Here is a 22,256-nt window from a genome sequence, read left to right as displayed (position 1 = left end):
ACTGCATTGGTTTGTTTATTTTTTGTGAGAAAAAAATGAGGCTACAACAAATTTCTTTTGTTGAAGAGCTGGTCACGTGAACACCTTTAGAAATTTCAAAACGAGGTCATTTTGAAAATATGGCCGATGTCTAATTTTTTATTGCAACCTTTTTTTTTAGAACAGAAAACAAAACACCAGCGCCCTTTATGTTCATGGAATAAATACTAAGTAGTTTTAGGACCATGTTGCTCCAAGAACCCGTGCAGGTATTAGATTTAAATTGGACTAACAAAACGTAGAACCTATAGAATTTAGGTCTAGATCTAGACTGCACTGAATGACTGATTCATTCACTCACTGTAGAGTCAGTACTGTTAGTGACGAGTGGGTATACTGTTACTAGTGTTACTATATTAAAATTAGTTTAGATTATTAGATTCTAGAATTTAGTAGATTCTAGATCTACTTTAGATCTAGTCTGTGACAATCTGTGTAGTCTGACTCTAGTCTAGATCTAGAATAAGAATCTAAGAATGTACGTCTAATGATCTCTAATGAGACTATGACTAATAATCTAATAATGTAGTCTATAAATCTAGATCTAGAATTCTAGATCTAGATAAAAGATAATCATAAAGTTGATAAAGTCTTAAAGATTTATAGATCTAGATTAGTAATTCTAGTTAGTCAGTGATTTAGATAGTAAAATACTCATACTGATGACTGATTCACTGATAGATAGATTAGATTCTATTTATAAATAAAGAATAATGTTCTAGATAGATGTAGTCTAGATCTAGCTAGAGTCAGTAGAGGTGACTGCTAGATCTACACTGATAACACTGCCTAGCTACTGCTAGACTCTATCATCTCTGACTAGGTGACTAGAGCTAGATCTATGACTATTTAATTTAATAGAATAATACTCTATTTTTTACTTAGTCTGTACTGACTACTGTACTGTAACTGTAGACTCTAGACGTAACACTTGACAGTGTACAATGTTACTCAACAATGACAATGTATATATTAATATATATCTTATCTAGACTAGAATCTAGAAATCTAGGACTAGATTGTCACTAGATCTATGGCCATGGGCTGTAGACAATAGTCTAACTCTAGACCTATTCTCCAATGGCTAGATTCTCATTGACTCATTGTCATTGTCCATCTCTTACTAAGTCAGTATTACTAGATTCTAGATCTACTAGATGATATATTAGATTATAATTAGATAGATGTAGACTCTATTACATTATTTGTTCACTAGAAAGTATAAAACTCCTCTTAACTTCGAAATTTCATTTTAATTCAAATGTCAAAATTTTCATTTCTTTGCATTTTTAGAATTGGTTAATTTATAAATTGTGATATTTTGAGCTTGAAATGTTTATAGATCTAGAATCTAGTGTAATTTCAATATAAACTAAGTCTTTAATAGTTATAATAATGCAGGTAAATATGTTTTTAAGCACGTGTTTAATTGTCACAAAGTGATACCGTGAACACAGAAGGCCTTGCTTGTAACACAATGTTTACGGTGAGACAGCAGAAAGACTGCTTACAAAAAAAATTCCATAATTAATGAGTTAGAAAATACTAAATAAAAAAAGTCTTTTGACAACTTCTGAAAATGTAAAGAATGTAGAAAAAAGTCAGTCAGTTCAATGTTTGTTTTAATTTGATATATACATTTTTAATTGTGTACTTAAAGAAACTATTGTTCCTGTTTCTCTTGCTTTATCTCAGGCTCCTACCTTTTTTAATGAAACATCTTAATGTCTCCATTTATACCCTAGAGAAACAAAAATCGCAACAGTCATGGTGAAAAATATTTTATAAATTGTGCTTAAAAGTGATTGTTATTATTTTTGTAAGTGAAAAATTTCAACAAAGGTATTTTTGTTATTTTACAGGCTGCAATCTGGGATGCATTAAATAATTTTTGTTATGCTGATGCAATTTTTTTAGCAGAAAGGCTGTATGCGGAAAGTAAGTATTCCATCTGATAGTCATTTAATTCTAGTAGAAGTAATTGCTTTCTTTGAATTTCTGAAATGTGCATATACTTGTGTAAAGGACATTTTTGAATGAATGAGCTTGTAAATAAAGAGTTAAATGGCAAATCTAATTTTTTATAGAATTTTTATATATATTCGGTAGTGTTGATATAATATATATTTATAGCCTTTATATAGCTCTACTTTCATGCTTATACCATGCTCAGAGCGCTTTGGTCCAATCTCATTTGTGGACCAGTGGGGGGGGGGGGTATCTAGGAGTTGGTTTTCCGTGCTGCCTTTAGGCGCTCGGTAAACACAACTCTGCCCAAGTCAGGTGTCGAACCTCGAGCCCCCTTCTAGGTAGCCAAGCCAAGTTCAAGCACACTTAGCCTCTCGACCATGCTTCCCGCAAATCATCATGATATCATAAAGAACAAGCAAAAAGCCTACTTAAAACAAACTTGGGCACATGGCGCACAAAGGGTAGAAAGGTTTGGATGGGATACTAATTTCTTAATTTCAGTGTGTCATTAGTCAGGGAAAATAATGTGTTTAGGTCATTTTGCTTTCCAAATAACACCAATAGTAACATTTGGCTAACAAAAAAAAATAGGTTTTCAACTTCCCTATGGATTTAGTGAAGTGAAGGATAAGTATGCTTGAACTTGGTTTGGCTACATATGAAGGGGGCACGAGGTTCAACACCCGACTCGGGCAGAGTTGTGTTTACTGAGCGCCTATATGCAGCATTTAAAACTTTCTCCCAGATACTCCCTCCCTGTCAGGTGTTTTTTTTTTTTTGGTTCATCTAGGGTATGATGTACTTCCCCGGGCTTCCCACCTGAACAGTGTTTATTAACTTCCTACCGGGGTTGTAATTTGGCAGTGGCTCGTCTGCCTGGGCACCCCAAACAGTCTAGCAATCAATTCAAGAAATAAGTATCAAAAGAACGAAATACTACAAATAGTAACATATACTAGTCAATAACAAGATTGCATATAACAAAACAAAGGTTTAATGGAGTCATGATATGATGAGGCATAAATAACGAATAAATATTAGTAGCATTTACAAAGGCAACTACAGGTTGTACATTCTATTCAAAAGAACTATAGCACACCTTAATCTCAGTGCCACAGTCAATCAGGGCTCACAATGCCCACACCCCAACGCCATGGACGATAGCCAAATACCATAACAAAGCCTACAAATCAGACTCGACTCCAGCAGAGTCCCAAGCCTGTGTCCCTAAACAAGGTAAATATGCATTCCTTGAGATTGCCATTCACAAGATCATATGACCAACGAATTTAGAGCTACACCACGAAGCATAAAGTAAAATAAACTAACTTACCCATCACTAGGGGAAGAAAACAATGGCAAAAACAAAACAGAGCAATGATATCAACCTAGTGCATCCTTAGGAACAAACTCACAAAACCCTTATGGTGCACAAAAGAAAACATCAAGCAAGCAGCAACTCTAGATGTACACGACACTCCCCACTGCAAATGAGATTGGACCATAGCGCTCTGAGCATGATATAAGCATGAAAGTAGCGCTACATAAAAGCTGTAATTTATTTAATATAAAATAGAGAATCATTTTTTTAGTTATTAAAATTTTTCTTTAATGGACAAATATTTTTTTTTTTAATTATATAAAATAGATTTTTTTTTTTTTGTATTTATTAACATTTTTTTTTAAATTGACAAATATATTTTTTATGTCAGTAAAGTATCTCTTCTTAAATTTTGATGCACTTGATCCTAAATTGAAACTAAAAAAATTTTTGTTGTTTTTTTCCCCATTAGTCTCCAATAATGACTCCCTGTACTTACTGGCTATCTGCTATTATCGCTCTGGTAAACCTTACCAAGCCTACATGCTATTAGAAAGAAATCTTTGTCAGACAGCTCAGTGCAAATATCTCATGGCTAAATGCTGCATGGATATGAACAAGTAAGTTTACAGTGCTGGCTTTCTTAGTCATTGAATTTGAATCGTCTGAGGACTTACAAATAAACATTGCCTAAAAAAATTTTTATTTAAATTGGGTTATGTTTTGTAATTGTTTGTAAACCTATTGAAGTTTATTAAATGTAATGTGTTTTAGCTAGGCAGTAACAAGGGGGTATCATGCAAGAGCTGGGTACACATTTTCATGCAGATATAGTTTCATCAGGCTTTCAAAAAAATGTTAAGCACAAGATATTTTCTGCTATCTCAAAAATTATAGAGGAATGCATTCTTTTAACTGATTATGCAGACCCAGCTGTGACCTAGATATTTTATCAAGCTGATGCAGACATAGGTTGTTTTTATCATCTGAGCTACACATTTTGACTGTCTATTTAGTTTTGAAATATGTACTACTGTATTTCTACATTGGAAAGACAAGTGTTCTCTAGGCCAGTAAGAACTGATCTTTAAAAGGCTTCCATAGAACACATATGTTATGGTTTTTTAATGTTAACCTCACTCTAGTAGCAATTGCTATTCTATGGAAGTATTGGCTTGCATTAAAACTATTGAAAGACTATATCCTGAAACAAAACAGTTTCATATTTGGTTATTAATTCACTAAGTTTCCTACATGAAATACTCAATCACTGACTTGCTCACCTTCACATTTCAGATTAGCTGAGGCTGAGAGAATATTGGCTGGTACGATATTGACTAAAATCAAAACTCATGAGGAGATTGAAACAGAATTTGGTAGTCTTGCTTGTTATGTGTTTTCATTACTTGGTCTTCTTTATAGGTAAGGTTTAGTAAAGACACCTTTCAGCTTTGGATATTAGACAAGTTAACAAGCCCATGTAATCTCCATCTTGTGGGTAATTTTTCGAACACAGTTAGTGAGGGTGTCATTGGGCCATCACAAAAAAAAAAATCCTTTTTAAAAAAAATCATGTATTTTTCTAAAACAATTTTCTTTTCTTGAAATGTATTTTCTATGTAATTGATCTATTTAACTCTTTGACTCTGGAAAAACGCACTTGCCATTGATTTTACTCGGCAAAAAGGTCAGAACTCATCTGTGATTTAAAAATTTTTTTTTTGTTTTTATTTTTATTTATGTATCGGTATATAAAAAGTAAACGTTTTTTGTGCCAAGTGTGTAATTTTTTTTTTTTTTTTTTTTTTGTGGGCTTTTTCATTAAAGTAGTGACATTGGGTTAGTAGTTCCAGTTTATTATTTTTGTGTGTTTATTTCTGTTTCTTCTATGGTGTTATATAAAGAAATGAATAAAAATGAGTAAAAAAGTTCTTTGGATTCATTTCGAACAATAAATTTCTTATACATACACTTGTATGGATATTTTCAATGTCAGTTGGTGAGTTTTTCATTTTTAATTTTTATACTTAAAAACCCCAAATTACAACAACAATATGATTTGCAAGCTAAGTAATGAAAAGAGCATGCATTTCTCTTAAATTCTATATCAAATTTATTATTTTCCAATAATAATTTTTAAAAAGTTATACAAGTTAAATCGAAGCGAATTAGCGCACTCTGAAATGGCGGAAAAATTAATTCCGTCCAAATGTGGACAATTTCCAGAGTCAAAGAGTTAAGAAATTGAGCTTGTTTAGTGGGAAAAAACAGTTTCATTTATTGATTTATATTTATAGTGATCCTCATAAAAAAAAATAAAGTCCTAAAATTTGATAATGTCAACCTGCTATTTATCTTTGTTAATGTCTTTATTATAAGTGTCCACAGTTTTTTGTTTCTCCACAGTAAAACTGAGCGTGTATTGAAAGCTACTCAGTGCTATCGTAGATCTCTGGCATTAAACCCATTGTTATGGAAATCATATGAAAAATTGTGTGCATTGGGTAAGCTGTTCTTTCAAAAGTGTATTTTTAAAATTCAATTTTTAGCTTTAAAAAGAGGAGAATTTACACATTTTGTATCATATTTGGATTGGAATAGGTTTTGTTTATCATAGATTTTGAGGTTTCATGGGCCGACTTTGCTTCAGTAGAAAATTTAAAAATTGAAGTACCCCTTTCAGACCTTTGCAATCTATTCAGATGATGTTAAGATAATCTGTTTCTGTCATTAATAAGGGCATCATGAGGCCAACACAATGACCATCTTTTCTTTATCCGACTAATGTCTGGTACCCAGTGGGTGGACTTAGGGACGTCCAAATTCAAAATTTCCAGTCTTCATTGGAATTCAAACTTTAGACGAGACCCCCCTCGGTTTGGATGGAAGCCAAGCACTTTATCAGTCATCTACCACATCCCTTTGAAAAGATAGTTAAGGTAATTTATGAAGTCATTTTTAGGATGGTTACAGAGTATTGTTTAAAACCATTAACCACAGCCCAACATTTTTTAACTTTTTTTTTTCTGTGGACTAAAACATTGGAGCTTCAGGTCTTAGTTCTGTGGTACTTAAGTTGTGAGGAAATTATTGGTTGTAACCAGCTTAATTGGTTTACTAGGTAGTAAAGATCTTTAGTCTACAGAAAATGAAAACAAAAAAACTTCACTTCTGGTCCTGAAGTAAAGCCTTTTCTTATTTATAGGAGAATACATTCGACCTGAATCAGTATTCCAGCCACCCCCACAGCCCCCAGCCAATGTGGGCATTATCTCATCTCCTGGTATTGAAGAAATAGCTGACTCTTTACCAACAACTATTACTTCCACAGAAAATGTAAGTCTACTTATTCATATACCTTTCAATTCATTTTATTATTGTTATTCATATTGATACATAAGATGTCAAAAAAAGAAATGTCTTCAGTTGGTAATGACTACTTAAATCTTGGGTAAAAATCATTTATATGAGGTTTAAATTGTCAACCAGGAAAGGTATTCAAAAACAGTAGCTGCTCTTTTAAGCTTGATCTCTGGCTAAAGAATTATGTTAAATTTCTGTAGACATTCTCTGTTACAGTCAGCTCCATAGAATAGATGAGGGTCTAATTTAATAATGGAAAACCTTTTTTTTTTTTTTACATGCTTTCATTTTTTGTATGATGGTTTCAGCTATTGGCCCCTCGAAACATTTTCCCCAATCAAACGCCAGAAAATCTTCAAAACCAACCAATCATCGACATTGGTAAAGCACCACGCGCCAACAAACTGCTTCCTAGAGGAAAAGTAACGCCGGAGCCTATTCTATTCCGCAAGAGAGCTGGTCCAACAAAGTTGTTTTCCGATTCCAGTCAGAACTCACCGAGGTTTGTGACTTTTATTCAACCCCACTACATGGGTGTGGTTTAGTTAAGGAAATCGTTTAGCTTTTAAGTTGAATATAATATTCACTCATGGTCAAGACTTCAAAATGCTCTTTAAAATAGCAGGTTGTCCAATAAAAGTTCAAAACTTGATCAATTGCTTTAGATTCACAAATATAATTGTGAATGCAGTAATACAACTAAAACCTGTCTTCTCAAAAATACATTTCATCAACCATTGATACTGGATGACCATTAGCTTCTGGTTAGTATTGTTTGTAAAGGGGATAGCAGCTGAAATGCTTAGAACAAATGTTGCATTTATTATTATCTTAGCACTCCATGTTCTTATCTATATCATTAAAAAAATGTGCATGAAAATAGGTTTGACATTCACTTCCCTGAAAAATGGTGCTATAGATATCAAACTATTGTCCAAGATTACAATTATGAAAAAAAAATATTAATATTAAGTCATCTATGGTTTTAGTGTTTAATTACAATTATATAGTTAAAAGTTCCACTTATGAAAGGACTATCAAGCTCTTTAAGTATACAAAGATACCATTCTTACGTGCATTTGTAAAAGTGGCACTCAAAGTGATACGTTCTTTGTGAAAACATTTTGCCAAGCTAGGCATAATTCCATAAACTATTCAAAGAGCATTATAAAAAAATAAAGTCTAGTATCATGTTAAAAGTTCTGTCATTTATCAATTTGTTAGATTTTATTCAGTAGTTTCTGAAAAGAAAAATTGGAATGAAATAAAAAAGTTCAAACCCTCCATTTTAAAAAGCAAATATCTTTTGATTGTTTCTGAGCCATTTTGTTTTTTTTTTCTTTTGTAGCTTTGGTCTTCTTCCTGTGGAGAACACATTACCAGTTTCTTTTAGTGCCACACCTACCTTTATATCCCCACTACCCACAGACACACAAGGTCTTGAGGTTCAGGCTCCTATTAAAAACAGAGTAAGTAGTGAAACTGTTTGTGAGATTTTTTTTCTTGTCACCGAGTGTGTGGAGAACAGAAAGACTAAATCTGTTGAAGCTGAGCTCAAAGTTAGCTAATAGCATTGTAGATACAACAAGTGTGAGGCTCTGTTTCTAGGAACCTAAGTACATTTACTAAAATCTACTAATTTACTAATCATCTTCTTTTTTGAAGTAACGTCTGTATTATATAAGATAAGATAAAATCTTCAAGAAGTTCAGAAAATAATGTTTTTAAAACAGGTGTGTGATCTGGTATGAATGTGGTCAAGCTTGTAGAGAATAGGTTTAAATGCTGAAGAAACTGAAGGTAGACATGTGCATATGGTCAGGATTAATATGGAACGCTATCTAGAATTTAGGTTTGATGCCCCAAACCCTAAAAAAAAAATTCTTACAATTTTATTATCATTTCCTTCGTTTTTTGTCACGTCTAGAGATTTATATACATCTCTCCATTTCAAAGAGTAGGGGCTCTATTGCTGGCCACATTATCTTCCTCAGTTCTATGTAAACATTTACTGTACTACTTCACCACATAAGTTTTCAGTTCTCCAAACTATATTTGTACTTTGATTTGTACCAGTTTTTACTCATGAAATGGTTGTCTAAGAGTACGATTCTGTTAAGAAATGAAGATGATGGATTCTACAAGCTGTGCCTCTTCTGTAGAAATATTTGACTTTTGCCATTTAATTCTTTTTTTTTTTCCCTGACCTATTCAAGAACTTGTTCAACTGTCTTGGAATGTCAATGAAAATATCCAACATTTTGTTTCTCTTTGCTCTTCCTAGCCAGCAACAAGAAGGACACAGATCAAGACACAAGCCCCTACCCTGAACTGGTCCAACACTTTAAAGAAAATGAAAGAACAAGAATCTGGGTGAGAACATTAATTTGGCTCAAAAAAGAAAATTAATTCATGTTGATTTCCTTTAATACATTTAGTCAAGTATATTGCTAAATACTCATTTTTTTAAAGAACAGAATAAAGCTTGTGTTATTTAACAAGTTTGATCATTTTTTCAGAAATGCCCCTATACGAAGAAGTTCTAGATTATTTACTAATTCCAATTCTAATTCAAGTGCAGTGAAAGTAAGTTGTTTTTCATTTTCAATCATTCCCATTTGTGAAGTACTGGTTTGTTGTTGTTTTTCATTCATAATTTGCTACATGAAACAAAGCATTTTCAGTTTGTTTTTTGTTCATGTCATTAGTATAAATTGTTCATCTTTTTTATTTTCCAATTGTGTTTCTCAGACTGGCAGCCATAAACTTCTCATCTCTTTGATGAGTCAAATAAAACTTTCATGTCACTTAACTGTAGATTGAATGTGCTAATGTCCTAGTGAGGTCCTCCTCTATAACACAAAATTTAAATAGTGCTGATGTGCCTAAACTCAAAACTCAGAAACTCTAACACAAAATTTATAGGGGGCTCTCAAATATGTGCATAATATTGTCATGGTAGCATGCTCTGTAGGGTACTTTGTAAGAAGAGGAAAGGTCTTATTTTATTATTCTATAACTTTTATTAACAAAATACACACAGGTTAAACTTGAAATGAGGTATTGATCTAATACTTATGAATTGAAGTGATATTCAAACAAAATCTACCTCACTACAAATACAAGTCTTTACTCTCTTTTGTCTCTGATTCGTCTCCACTTTCAACTATCAAATCATTCACTTCTATTAACATGAATTATGACGGACAAGCTTGTCGTTTCTTCACCATACCCTACCAGAACCAATTGTCACCAACTCCTCTCTGCACACATACAAACTCACTAACACTTTCCTCAAGTCATCTTTTTTACTTTCCACAAGTCATCTTATTTACTTTCCTCAAGTCATCTTATGTACTTACCTTAAGTCATCTTTTTTACTTTCCGCAAGTCATCTTATTTACTTTCCTCAAGTCATCTTATGTACTTACCTCAAGTCATCTTATTTACTTTCCACAAGTCATCTTATTTACTTTCCTCAAGTCATCTTATTTACTTTCCTCAAGTCATTTTTTACTTTTCTCAAGTCATCTTTTTTACTTTTCTCAAGTCATCTTTTTAAGTTCTATGACTGACAAGCTTGTCGTTTCATCACCATACCCTACCAGAACCAATTGTCGCCAACTCCTCTCTGCACACATACAAACTCACTAACACTTTCCTCAAGTCATCTTTTTTACTTTCCACAAGTCATCTTATTTACTTTCCTCAAGTCATCTTATGTACTTACCTCAAGTCATCTTTTTAAGTTCTATGACTGACAAGCTTGTCGTTTCATCACCATACCCTACCAGAACCAATTGTCGCCAACTCCTCTCTGCACACATACAAACTCCCTAACACTTTCCTCAAGTCATCTTTTTTACTTTCCACAAGTCATCTTATTTACTTTCCTCAAGTCATCTTTTTACTTTCCTCAAGTCATCTTTTTTACTTTCCACAAGTCATCTTTTTTACTTTCCTCAAGTCATCTTATGTACTTTCCACAAGTCATCTTATTTACTTTCCTCAAGTCATCATTTTACTTTCCTCAAGTCATCTTATTTACTTTCCACAAGTCATCTTATTTACTTTCCTCAAGTCATCTTATGTACTTTCCTCAAGTCATCTTATTTACTTTCCTCAAGTCATCTTATTTACTTTCCACAAGTCATCTTATTTACTTTCCTCAAGTCATTTTTTACTTTTCTCAAGTCATCTTTTTAAGTTCTAGTCAGTGTGTGCCACAGCAAATCACGTCATCCTTATCTGTTAACAAGCTTGTAAACAACTAGTTGCACAAACAAGTGATCATTGCCTTACCTTTCCTTTTGCAGACTTAAAGGTTTAGCAGTGAAACTTTTACTTTATGCTTACTTTTTGTTTGTTTGTTCCTACTGTTATGTTACTCCACCTTTTTGTTTCTGTGCTCAGGAGAACAATAAAAGTCAAACAACAGGAACGTATACAGGAACAAAGGGAATCAACAGAAGGTCAAAGAGAACTACAAAAACTCCTCAAGAACTCAATGAGATTAATAAAGGTGTGTACTTGAGTGACAGTGTATCTACTCAGTAATATACCCAATGTCTTAAGTGGATTAATTTGTTTTTGTTTTGTCTTGGGGGATTTTCTTGAAGTGAACAGAATATAGAAGTATTGCTAAACTGTGTATTTTGAAAAGGATATCCACTTTTAGCATTTCAGAATGAAATGTATAACTTCTTGTTCAAATAACAAACTAGCCTTGTTTTACTTGTAAGTAAAGTAAAGTTCCCTTTTCAGACCTTGTGGTCTATTGGGCATATTATGTAAAGGTCATCTGTTTCTGTAGCCTAGGGTTAACAAGAGTGTCATGTTGCCAGCACAATGACCAACCGCCTTTACTTTTCCCCAACTAATGTCAGGTACCCATTAGAGCTGGGTGGACTCAGATCCCGAAATAAAAAATCCCAGTCTTCACCAGAATTCGAACCCGGGATCCCCGGTTCAGAAGCCAAGCGCTTTACCGCTCAGCCACAGCACCTCCTGATTTACTAGTACAGGCTCTCAAAAGACTTTGTAGACAGTTACATAGTTCTTGACCTTTCTTTTCGATCCATCTTTCTGTTCCTGCTTACTTGTTTGTGGTAATCTACACATTCACAAATTTTGATCCACATTATTTTTATGCAACTATTTTTATTTTTCATTATTTGTGTCTTAGTAAAATTTTGTATCATATGTTTAAAAGTATAATTATATGCCTCAATTATATCTGTATTCATTCCAAATAGAACTTTTAATATTGATTTTGCTTTTTTAAAATACAATTAGTAATTTTTTATTTTTTTTTAAACTTCCAGGTGATTGTGAATCTGATACAAAACCTTCTCCAGGCAACTGTGATTCCTTAGAACAGATAGTTCAGATGCAGCAACAGTCTTTAGGTACTGTGGTATCTATCAACTTGCTATTTTTATAATTTGTTACTGCTTCTTAAAACAAATATAACAAAAATTAACTTTGAAATGATAAATAGAAACATTTAAGAGCATGTCTATTTAAAAAGAAATATAGTACATTAAATGAAGTAATTGATAATTAAAGGTGGTTTATGATTCCATTAATTCCATGGGGCAGGTGATCTATGGTAAATGAGAATGTCACATGTAACCTACACAGCATTAACTACTTTGTACAGAAATTATATGTCAAATTCCAGTACAATTTCTCAAACTTTTATCATAGTCAATAAAAAAAAAAATTCTTTTTCAGAGCCAATCATCATACCTTTTTCTTCCACCATATTCCATTATAATGTGGAAGAAGAGGTTTTCTTTTTATGGGGTAATTTGGTAAAATAATGTAATATTACAAAGCAGTTCCTGTCAGTGATTTTAATGTATGAACGGAATGAACACTTGCTCCTGGCAGGAATACAGAATTCTTGCAGGATATTCATATTTTTTATGTGTCTTTAAGAAGTTTCATATTTAAATTGAATGCTGGATATTAATTCTTTGTTTGTTTCTCCACCTAGCTGGAATCTTGCACTTGTTAAGAAATATAGGTAAGGCTTACCTTGCCTTGTCACAGTACAACTGTAAAGATGCTGTGGAGTTGTTTTCTGACCTTCCTGAACACCAGTACAACACAGGCTGGGTGCTTTGCCAAGTTGGGAAAGCATTTTATGAGTTGACTGAATATCAGAAGGTGAGTCTTTACTCAGTAAAGTACGACAGTGGTGCCCCAATCTTTTTCAGCCTGAGCAGTATGTCAGTTTCCAACACGTGTCAGTAGAGCCCAATCTTATTTAGCCTGAGGACCATATCAGTTTTCAACACCTTTGTCACTGGCTAGATCACCGTAAAAAATCATTGGTCCATTGGAATCAAGCGTCTGCAACTGTATTATGTGGAGCCTCTGCAGCTATATTATGTGGAGCCTCTGCTGCTATGTTATGTTATGTAGCGCCTCTGCAACAATGTTATATAGAGCCTCTGCAGCTATATAATGTGGAGCATCAGCAGCAATATTTTGTCCAATGGTCAAAAGTTTCAAAGAGTCAAAAAGCATAGTCACAGGCCTGAAGAACATCAGTTTGGCATCACTCAGTCAAATCACTATCATTAATATATTTTTTTGTTTAGTTTTTTTATCATAGATCAACAGCAAGCATTTTAAATCAAAAATAAAAAAGCAGCTTCCCCCTTCTCCCCCCCCCCCCCTTTTTTTTTTTTTTTACAGTAAGTTAGGTCACTGATGTTTTATTAAACACTTTTTTTTTTCAGATATAGATCTTTATGCTAACATGCTCATGTGTGCTAATTTTTTTTTTGGCACTAGCACACACAAAAAGTTAAATTATGCATTTCAGAAAAGTGATATAATTGATGGAATATTATATTAATGTGAGCAACTGAATAGTTCAATTGTTATTCTGGATGTAAATTCTAAGAGGATCTAAAAGTTTCTTGTTCAAGTTCTTCCTTCAACTTAATTGGTTTTACCTACATAACTCTTGTGTACCTGAAAAACAAAATAAATAATATCCAACAATCTCAGTTTTTTAATTGCAGAAGTCAGCATTTATAATCATTCAAGCATAAATATTGTTTATGTCTGTTGTATTGCCCTAGCGCCTTAATCCTGTAGTATGTTTGTTAGCAGTACTGTAGAAAAGAAATTGTTCATTTATTGTAACCACTGACGCTGCCTATCTCTGCAGTCTGCCAGAGTGTTTGAAGAGGTGCGGAAGATTGAACCCTACCACCTGGATGGCCTGGAGCTGTACAGCACAGTGTTGTGGCACCTGCACAAAGAGGTGGAACTGTCGCTGCTGGCCCAAGAGCTGCAAGCTATGGACAAGAAGTCTGTACAGGCCTGGTTCGTAACTGGAAACTGTTTCAGCTCACAGAAGGAACATGATGTGGCCATCAAGTTTTTCCAGAGAGCCATTCAGGTGTGTAAACAGAATGGTATACAAATTTGTTGATTAATTTACAAAATTTAACGGAAAAAAAAGAAAAGCCAGATTTTTAATTGGCGTTCAGCTAATGAAACACTATTAAGTAGAATGCAAAATGTTGCAAATTAAAAATCTTTCTTAACTTGCTTTCACAGCTCAATCTTTCACAGATGGTATTACACAACTGATTGAAACAAAAAAAATTTACTATGAAACTAAGATGTTTATAACTCAAAATGTCTTATAAATTATTTTGGTTAAAAAAAAATGAAACAATTTTGAAACTCTATTCCACCCTTTTAATTCCTGCGTGAAACTATAAACTGAGTTTTTGACTCATTGGATTTATTTTTGCAGGTTGACCCAACATTTGTCTATGCCTACAGTGTGTTAGCGTTAGAGTACATGTACCTTGAAGAGTTTGATAAAGCCCTTACCTGCTTCAGGAATGCCATCCGATTAGACCCCAGACATTATCAAGCATGGTACGTTACTCTATCGTTTTTACATTGATCTAGAAGTGATAGTTTTAATCTAGAATCTCACCAATTCTGCTTTAATGTCTTTGATTCTAATGTTTTGTAAGACATTCTAATTCCGTGATGTGCACGCTTAAGGAGTGGGCCAAAATGTTGAAGGAAAAATTTGGATGTGCCATTATATCTCTTTTAAAAAATACAAAAACTAAATATTAGATATAGGAATATCACATTTAAATAAAATGCGGTGTTTGGAGCTGCTTTTTTTTATAACAGCTGTACAATTTAGTTCAAATAGGAGCGCAGTCGTTCTTTAGAGTGAAGTGAGGTGTTTATCCGCCAATCTATTTCTGATACAAGTCTAGTTTCACTACTCCACAATCCACATTAAAAGGCAAACTGAATATATATGAATCTTCTTCAATAGCACTCCAAGTCTTTAAACATGTTGAAAAACAAAGTTTTCACTCTCTGGTACAACACAAAAATTGCAAAAAAAAAAAAAAAAAAAAATTACTTTATTTCAAGCATTCATTTTTTTGAGAGACTTTTCTTTGTGTTCCAATACTGTAGTTTCTTTTTCAATCGTTCATCTACTTGTCCATCTATTGAGAGTCAAGATTTATCATTATTTCACATTCCTTTCAGTTCTAATTGAAATTTGTTTAAATCTCAGAAGAATATTTTTGTGTTGTTTTTTTTTTCTAAGTGGATGAGGATAATATAATGCCTAAAATAAAATGCAGCTTTTTTTCTTTTAATCCAACTGATAATGGGCTACAACTTAAAAATCATGCTTACACTATATTGTATATCTTCAAGGTTTTAGTTAGCAAATATCTTTTCTTTTTTTTTTTCACCAGAAATTTCAATTAAAATTCAGTTTTTAAAAGCTTATCAAATTAAGCAGCATCAATCGAGTTTATAGTTAAGATTAGCCAACTATCCATTTTTCAATTTCCTTTACCTTTATGTTTGACAATGTTTGTTCCTCCAGGTATGGAGTTGGTATGATTTATTACAAACAAGAAAACTTCGGCTTGGCAGAAGTTCACTACCGTAAAGCATTATGTATCAACCCACAGAGCTCAATACTCATGTGTCACGTGGGGGTGGTAAGTCAGTTTGCTTTCTGAAAACAATGTCTTATATCAACAGATAATCAGTTAATAAAAAGTCCTTTGAAGGACCTAATATGTCTAGGGGGGCTTATGGTGTTAAAATTTACCTAAGTTTAACATGTTTGTCATTAGGCTGTTGAAAGCACTTCTTTGACTTGCTAAAAAAATGAAGAGTTACATATAAAAATCACATTTAAAAATAAAAAAAGGCCTAAACCTTCACAGCTTCCAAACACTTTGTACAATATCTCTTATCAGCTTGCAAATTCTTCGTGAGCAAAACATGTCGATTTATACATGGGGCACATTTCCTTTTATCTAAATAGGGTAAGAGTTCCTACAGGGTATCAAAACTAAAAAGAACATGTCTTATTATACTGCCCTTAAGTTTTAGTTAGAAGTGTGGTGACTGAGCACTTTGCTTCTGAACTTTGGGGGGGGGGGGGGGGGCAGAGATTGAATCAGGATTTGCAGAGGGCTGCTGGGTCCACCCAATATTTAATTTGGGGAAGTAAGGCAGTTGCTGTGCTGACTACTTGACACCTTCATTAAACTCTGGACATAGAAACAGATGAGCTTTATATCTCTGACCCAGAAATCACAAGGTCTGACTTTCTGAAATGAGTAATATAATTTTTTTGTTGTCTGTTCAATAAAGTTTTAATAAAGATTTCAAATTGTTTATAAGTTCCTTAAGGAGAGTAACAATTGTATGCTTACAATAGTGACTATAAGTATATTTGTGTTTTTCCTCCTTGACCTCCAGGCACAGCATGCACAACAGAAAACAGATTTAGCCTTAAGTACATTGAACACTGCCATCAAAATAGATCCAAAGAACTCTATCTGTATGTTTCATAGGGCCTCCATTCTATTTGCCAGTGATAGGCACAAGGTAAGTTTTCAAATGTTTAAATATTTTTACCTAAATTAGTTGAATTTAGATTCAGAACTTTACCAAAACCTAATAAAATACTCAGAAAGACGCAAAGATAAAGGCACATTTCCATAAGCTAGGACAAATGTGTACAAATGCTCCTTCTTTCCTGGTGCTATTAGAGCATGGAATGGGTTGCCTGAGTCTGTCAGGAAAACCATTGTCTTAGTAGACATTAGACTAGATATTGAGCTAGGAATATGCGTAAGACGTAATCATCTTCTTTTTTGAAGTAAGGTCTATGTTTCATAAGATTTATGCTGTGTACAACAATTGTAGCCAAACTTAATTTCCATTTATTTGTAACAGTAACTTTTATCCCCAATTTAATATAATGAATGCAAATTCAATATAAATGACATGGAAATTTAGCTTCAAAGATGGAGCTTTGCTTCTTGTTACTCTCCCAGAGAACAACACATTTGTATTCACACACATGTACACCCCTCACATAACTGAATGTTTTTGTTTCATGCAACACCAGGAAGCATTGGAGGAACTCGAAACCTTAAAGCAGATCATTCCCAGAGAATCCTTAGTGTACTTTTTAATGGGCAAGGTAAGTCTTTGTTGGTTTCCTTGCTTAACTGTTTCATGTTATTAGACCATGCTGTAGATTTACCCATAAACATTTCTTCAATGCATCCCTGATCATTTGGGCACATTGTTCTTTATTATAAATAAAGCCAAACAAAAAAAAGGGGGGGAATTTATGCTACACAATTTTATTTCAATTCCATCTTCATACATTGTTCACATCTTATCTTATCACATTTTCAAAGTACTACTTAACTCTTTCTCTCCGCAATTATTTTTCCACGTTTTGAAGGAATTCTTCATTTGCTCATTACTATTTCACTACCTTTGTTATGATTGGGCTTCAATAGCTTTGTTGTTTATCATAAAATGTTGTGTTTGGTATAGAATTAAATGCTCTTTTTATATAATTCAAAGTCAAGTTTAAAAAAATTAAACATTAATTTAATTTAATGAGGTCAAAATCAACGATGGTATTGTCGATTAGGAGATTGTCTTTGAATTAGGTTCACAAGAAACTTGGAGACACACACTTGGCCATGATGAAGTACTACTTAGTCATTAGTTACATTAGTTTTTCTTGTTTCATGAAGAGATTGATTGAAATTGTCTTTGAATTAGGTTCATAAGAAACTTGGAGACACACACTTGGCCATGATGAACTTTTCATGGGCTATGGACTTGGATCCTAAAGGGTTAAACAACCAGATCAAAGAGGCTGTGGATAAACGTTATGTGTCGGAAGATGATGACCCTCAGGCCAGGTTGGACCAAGAAATAGGTGAGTCGGTTGCCCTAGTATTCTGCTCCGCTCTATAGCTTCTATTTTCAGAGTATCATCCCCAACCTCTCATAATTATTTATTGACAGTCATTCATTTGGTGTAGTGCTATCCAGACCTCTGTCAAAAAGCACCTAGAGGGGGGAAAGGTCCACTATTACTCGACTTAGTGAAATGCAAGTGGAGAGGCATTGGGGTTATTATTACTCATTCATTTCCAATACCCTGATACCCACATGGAGGAGTATTGCCACAAAGTGCAGTTTTGGAGTCAGTTTTCCTTCTCCTAGATGGGTTGCATTATTAAGGCTGACGAGTCATACCAACACAAAGCTAAACAGGTTTTGAGAGGCCAATGTTCCGCCTTTCATCCCTTCTCCTGTCAGTTTGTAAGAACAGGTTATGCCTAATTTCTTTTAGAAAAACACGTGAAGGCCCGGAGCTGGATTTGACTGTCAGATGCATTTAGAGACGCACGCCATGAGAGCATTTCTTGGAAAGTGGGAGCTTATCCCCGCTTTTACCCCCGGCATTGACAGTCCTTGGAATCCGCATCTCATCCATAAAAATAAAAGCTACTTGAAAAAAGGCATGAAAGAACTAAAGAGTAAAGATAAAAATATAAAGCAGATTAAAGAAGTTTGTTAAACAGTAACCCTTGCTTTCTTTTAAGTCTTCCCTAGTGCTATTAGAGCATGGAATGGGTTGCCTGAGCTAGCCAAGAAGACCAGTGACTTGGCAGAATTAAGGTCATTGGTTAATATGCATGACTAAATGCATGACGCGTAGGACATAATCATCATCTTTTTTTGAAGTAATATCTGTATTATATAAGATAAGTCTTCATGAACTTTTTTTGAATCAATTTCTATTCAGGTATTGAACACCTTTTTTTTTGTCCCCATTTATGTCAACATTATAAAAGATTTTATATTCATTTTCATAGCCCTAGAAGGAGGTGGGGCCAGCGCTGATGGTGGAGACTTAGACCCAGAGGATACTAGTCAGGATGAAGTCTCTCAAGGGGGCGGAGGCCGGGTTGACCTGATTGACATGCCAGATCTACAAGCCATTGAAAGTGATGAGAGTTTATGATACAATGTCAGCGTAGGACTTTGAAAGTGAAGCTTGTGGGAAAGACTACATGGCTGCTCTTGTGTCTGTGATTTCTTTTTGGACCCAAAATGTCACAATGATTCATTGAATCGGACAAAGTGTTTTCATTGGTTTTGTTTTATTTATTGATATGAACCAAATATGATTCAGAATGACTTACTAAGTTCTATCTTGATAAAACTCTTGGTGGCTGCAAACCAAAACTACATTTGTGTCAATTATTTTATCCCCTGGCATTACTGGTGAATCACCATTTTTGAGGCTATGACTTGGTGAGAAGCATTTTAGTGAAGACCATTTCTATACTTTGGCTGTATTTGAATTTAGAATGGCAAAGAAATAAATATAAAGGTAGAATACATTAGAGTTACTATTTTGTTTTATAGTCTTTATAATTATTAACTGACTATAATTTGTACTAAGTTCCTGAAGTCTATATGTGGTGTTTTTTTTACCTGAGTGACAGTTAATAAGACATAGTCTCTTCATACATGGGATTGGTTCAGTTGTTTGTTTGATTATATTCATTCTGTGTGCCATTCGGACTGTTTACTTCCTACTGAGTACATGCCATCTGCAGCAGTGCAAATAGCTACATTTCTGTTGTTGTTTTGCTTTTTTTTTTTTTTTTGGCATTCTTTAGTATATGCAAATAATAAATTACCAGAAAACATCAGTTATGTTTGATTTTCTTTACATTTAGTTTTTATTTTACCACTAGTTCTTGATCATTCTCAGTAATGATATTCAAGTGACAAACCACTTGCTACAGAATCAAACCATGGATTTGTCTGAGGGTGTGCAGAGAACCACTGACCTATGCAATGCATTTTATTCTGTTCTCATCAGACTCGCATTATGTTTCTCTTAAATAATGAGCATAAAAGTTTTTTGTGTTTTTACAAGAAATTCTGTACAGACATTTTTTTTTAAACACTACATAAAAATTTAGGTTCTAAATAGGATTTATTTTAAAACGGTTGAAGAAGATGGCTTAAATTTTTTTTTTTTTAAATCTCATTAACAATGACTAAGACAAGTCAAAAGTACATTTCTAATTTGTGCATGACATTATTCCTAGAACATGTCCCATGGTCCTATATTTGAAGAGAGTGTTTTTTTTTACATATGTTAAGTGGTATTTGTGTCCATTTGAAACTTAAAGTAATTTAAAATGCCATGAGATTGAAACACTAGGGGCCCTACTAAATCCAAACAAAATTCCTTTTCACTACCCAAAAAAGAAGTACAATTTTTAACTTTTTTATTTTATTTGTTTTTGTTTACTGCAGATTCACAAGCAGGGCTTACTTTATTAGTCAGTTGACTGATAGAGGGTACCAGTACTAAAACAGTGTGTTGGGCAAAAATTCCATTTAAAATAAGTTACCTTTGTGTGTATATATTTGAATTGAATAGGATCAATTGAAAATAGTCAATAACTTACTAGGATAATTAAAGATTGATAATGACTAGCCTGTTGTTAACCTGCCTTCCTCTCCCAAGTCAAGCCAGTTACTTTGCTTACCTATTTAGGGTTCTGTTTTGTTTTACTTTTAATAGGGTGAAATTAAAACTAAGGTGAATATAGCTTCTAGGCATATAACTTTATAGAGGCTAGTGTTCATTCTGCAAAGTTCTTTATTTCCTGTTTACAGTTACAGTTGTTAAAGCACACCTTGCTTGTCATGGTTGTTAAGTGAGTTGCATTGTGAAATATTTGGGTAGGCTTACTGATAGATGTGGTGGCTTCATTTTCATTGATTAGGAAAGACAGAGCAGACAAGAGAACAGAATGATTGTATTTAGCTGGGTTATTGTTCAGTATTGTTTCATATTTCAGTCATTTCTACTGCAATTACTCTGGCATTGTTGGCACTGGGAAGATATTCTTTTACTCAAAGAAGAAACTTGAATCCAAAACAAATTTGCTGGGAAATCTTTCTGAGGTACAGCCATGTGTTTTTGCAAAGAAATATAGTTGCCAAATAAATATAAAACTCTTTTTTTTTTTTTTTTTTTGTATGTTGAGGAATAATTTTTAACATTATAGTAGTATGTTGATGATGCCTTGCCCTTTTATGGAGAACTGGTCTAGATAGGTGTTTTTAGTGTTAAAGACACAAGTTATTTCAATGCAATTTTATGAGGCTAAATATTGCTCTCATTATGATTAAAAGGGCAACACTTCTGTTGTTTTTTTTTTAAATCAGTGGTTTGGCTTGAAATCAATGTGTTATGCTTATAAATAGTAGCCAGTGAATGGCTGTGCAAAACCATTTCTTTCTGTTTGTAGCCCATTCTTTGTTGAAATGAATGCATCTAATTTATTTGCTTTCTGTGTAAATCTGAAGTTTATTTTGCTACAGCCTAAGAAAAAAGGGTGAGTAAATCTTGTACTGTAGTATGGCTCAATGTGATGTTAACTGCTTTGTGTGTTTTTATTCAGTCAGAATGTTGTCTCTGAATATATACATTTATATAATTACAAGGAAAAAGTGTGTGGTCTAGAATAGGGGATGAAAGGTGCATAAAGTATTACTATTTTCTAAATGTGTTTTTCAATTGTATTATACAGTTTGTATTTTCAATGTATGTAGAGTATATTGATAGTATATTGATCTTGACATGACACATTTCAATTAAAACTTTTCAACTTTAAAATTCTGTTGGTTTTTTTTCATCTTATTATTTTTAGTTAACTTGTATCTATTTGAGACAAGAATTTAAATGTACCATACTTCACACTTACATGTATCAGGTTATTAGCCATCTTTAATCCCAGTCTTGCACTAATAGTTCATGCATTTCTATGGAAGTAGCCTCATTTTAGTACATGGGCTGAGGTTGATCAATTTCTTTTGAAAGTAGATTACCAAGTTTGTAAATGTCAGTCATAGAAAAGATTTTTATATTTTTTTCTGGCCGGGGGAGGGGTGGGGGTCTAGTTGTTTTTTTTTGGTACAATGTCTATGAAAGATTTATTAAAGAGTATCATCTCTAAATATGTGAGTTGCAGTAGAGTTGTTTTCATGTTCTTTTTAAGGCTTATAATATGGTATACAGTGTTCTCTGTGCACATTGTTCTGGGAAGCAAAACACCTGGTTTGATACTACAGAGCTGTTATGTATTTACCTTTCACCCATGATGCAACAGTGCTA

General features: G+C 33.5%; 1 protein-coding gene across 1 annotated transcript; it reads left to right on the top strand.

Moving 5' to 3' along the window:
- Positions 1-89: 89 nt before the first annotated feature.
- LOC106080227 (cell division cycle protein 27 homolog) lies at positions 90-21,758 on the top strand. Its single transcript, XM_056013441.1, has 20 exons — positions 90-248; positions 1,902-1,977; positions 3,804-3,951; positions 4,628-4,753; positions 5,738-5,835; positions 6,537-6,667; positions 7,003-7,196; positions 8,043-8,163; positions 8,979-9,067; positions 9,214-9,280; positions 11,108-11,216; positions 12,019-12,102; positions 12,696-12,868; positions 13,884-14,117; positions 14,481-14,608; positions 15,600-15,717; positions 16,490-16,618; positions 17,145-17,219; positions 17,819-17,978; positions 18,925-21,758. The coding sequence occupies exons 1-20, from the start codon at positions 225-227 to the stop codon at positions 19,071-19,073; spliced, it is 2,433 nt and encodes an 810-aa protein (XP_055869416.1). The 5' UTR covers positions 90-224; the 3' UTR covers positions 19,074-21,758.
- The last annotated feature ends 498 nt before the right edge of the window (positions 21,759-22,256 follow it).

Source organism: Biomphalaria glabrata, chromosome 16 (genome assembly GCF_947242115.1).
Source record: "Biomphalaria glabrata chromosome 16, xgBioGlab47.1, whole genome shotgun sequence".
NCBI lineage: Eukaryota > Metazoa > Mollusca > Gastropoda > Planorbidae > Biomphalaria > Biomphalaria glabrata.
This window is presented reverse-complemented; position numbering and strand designations above follow the sequence as displayed.

Bases quoted from the DNA above. Each gene is read 5' to 3' on its own strand.
- LOC106080227 (XM_056013441.1), top strand. From the start codon at position 225: ATGTTGCTCCAAGAACCCGTGCAG. The intron at 12,103-12,695 runs GTACTGTGGTAT...TTCTCCACCTAG, and splicing joins GATGCAGCAACAGTCTTTAG to CTGGAATCTTGCACTTGTTA. The intron at 14,118-14,480 runs GTGTGTAAACAG...TTATTTTTGCAG, and splicing joins TTTTCCAGAGAGCCATTCAG to GTTGACCCAACATTTGTCTA.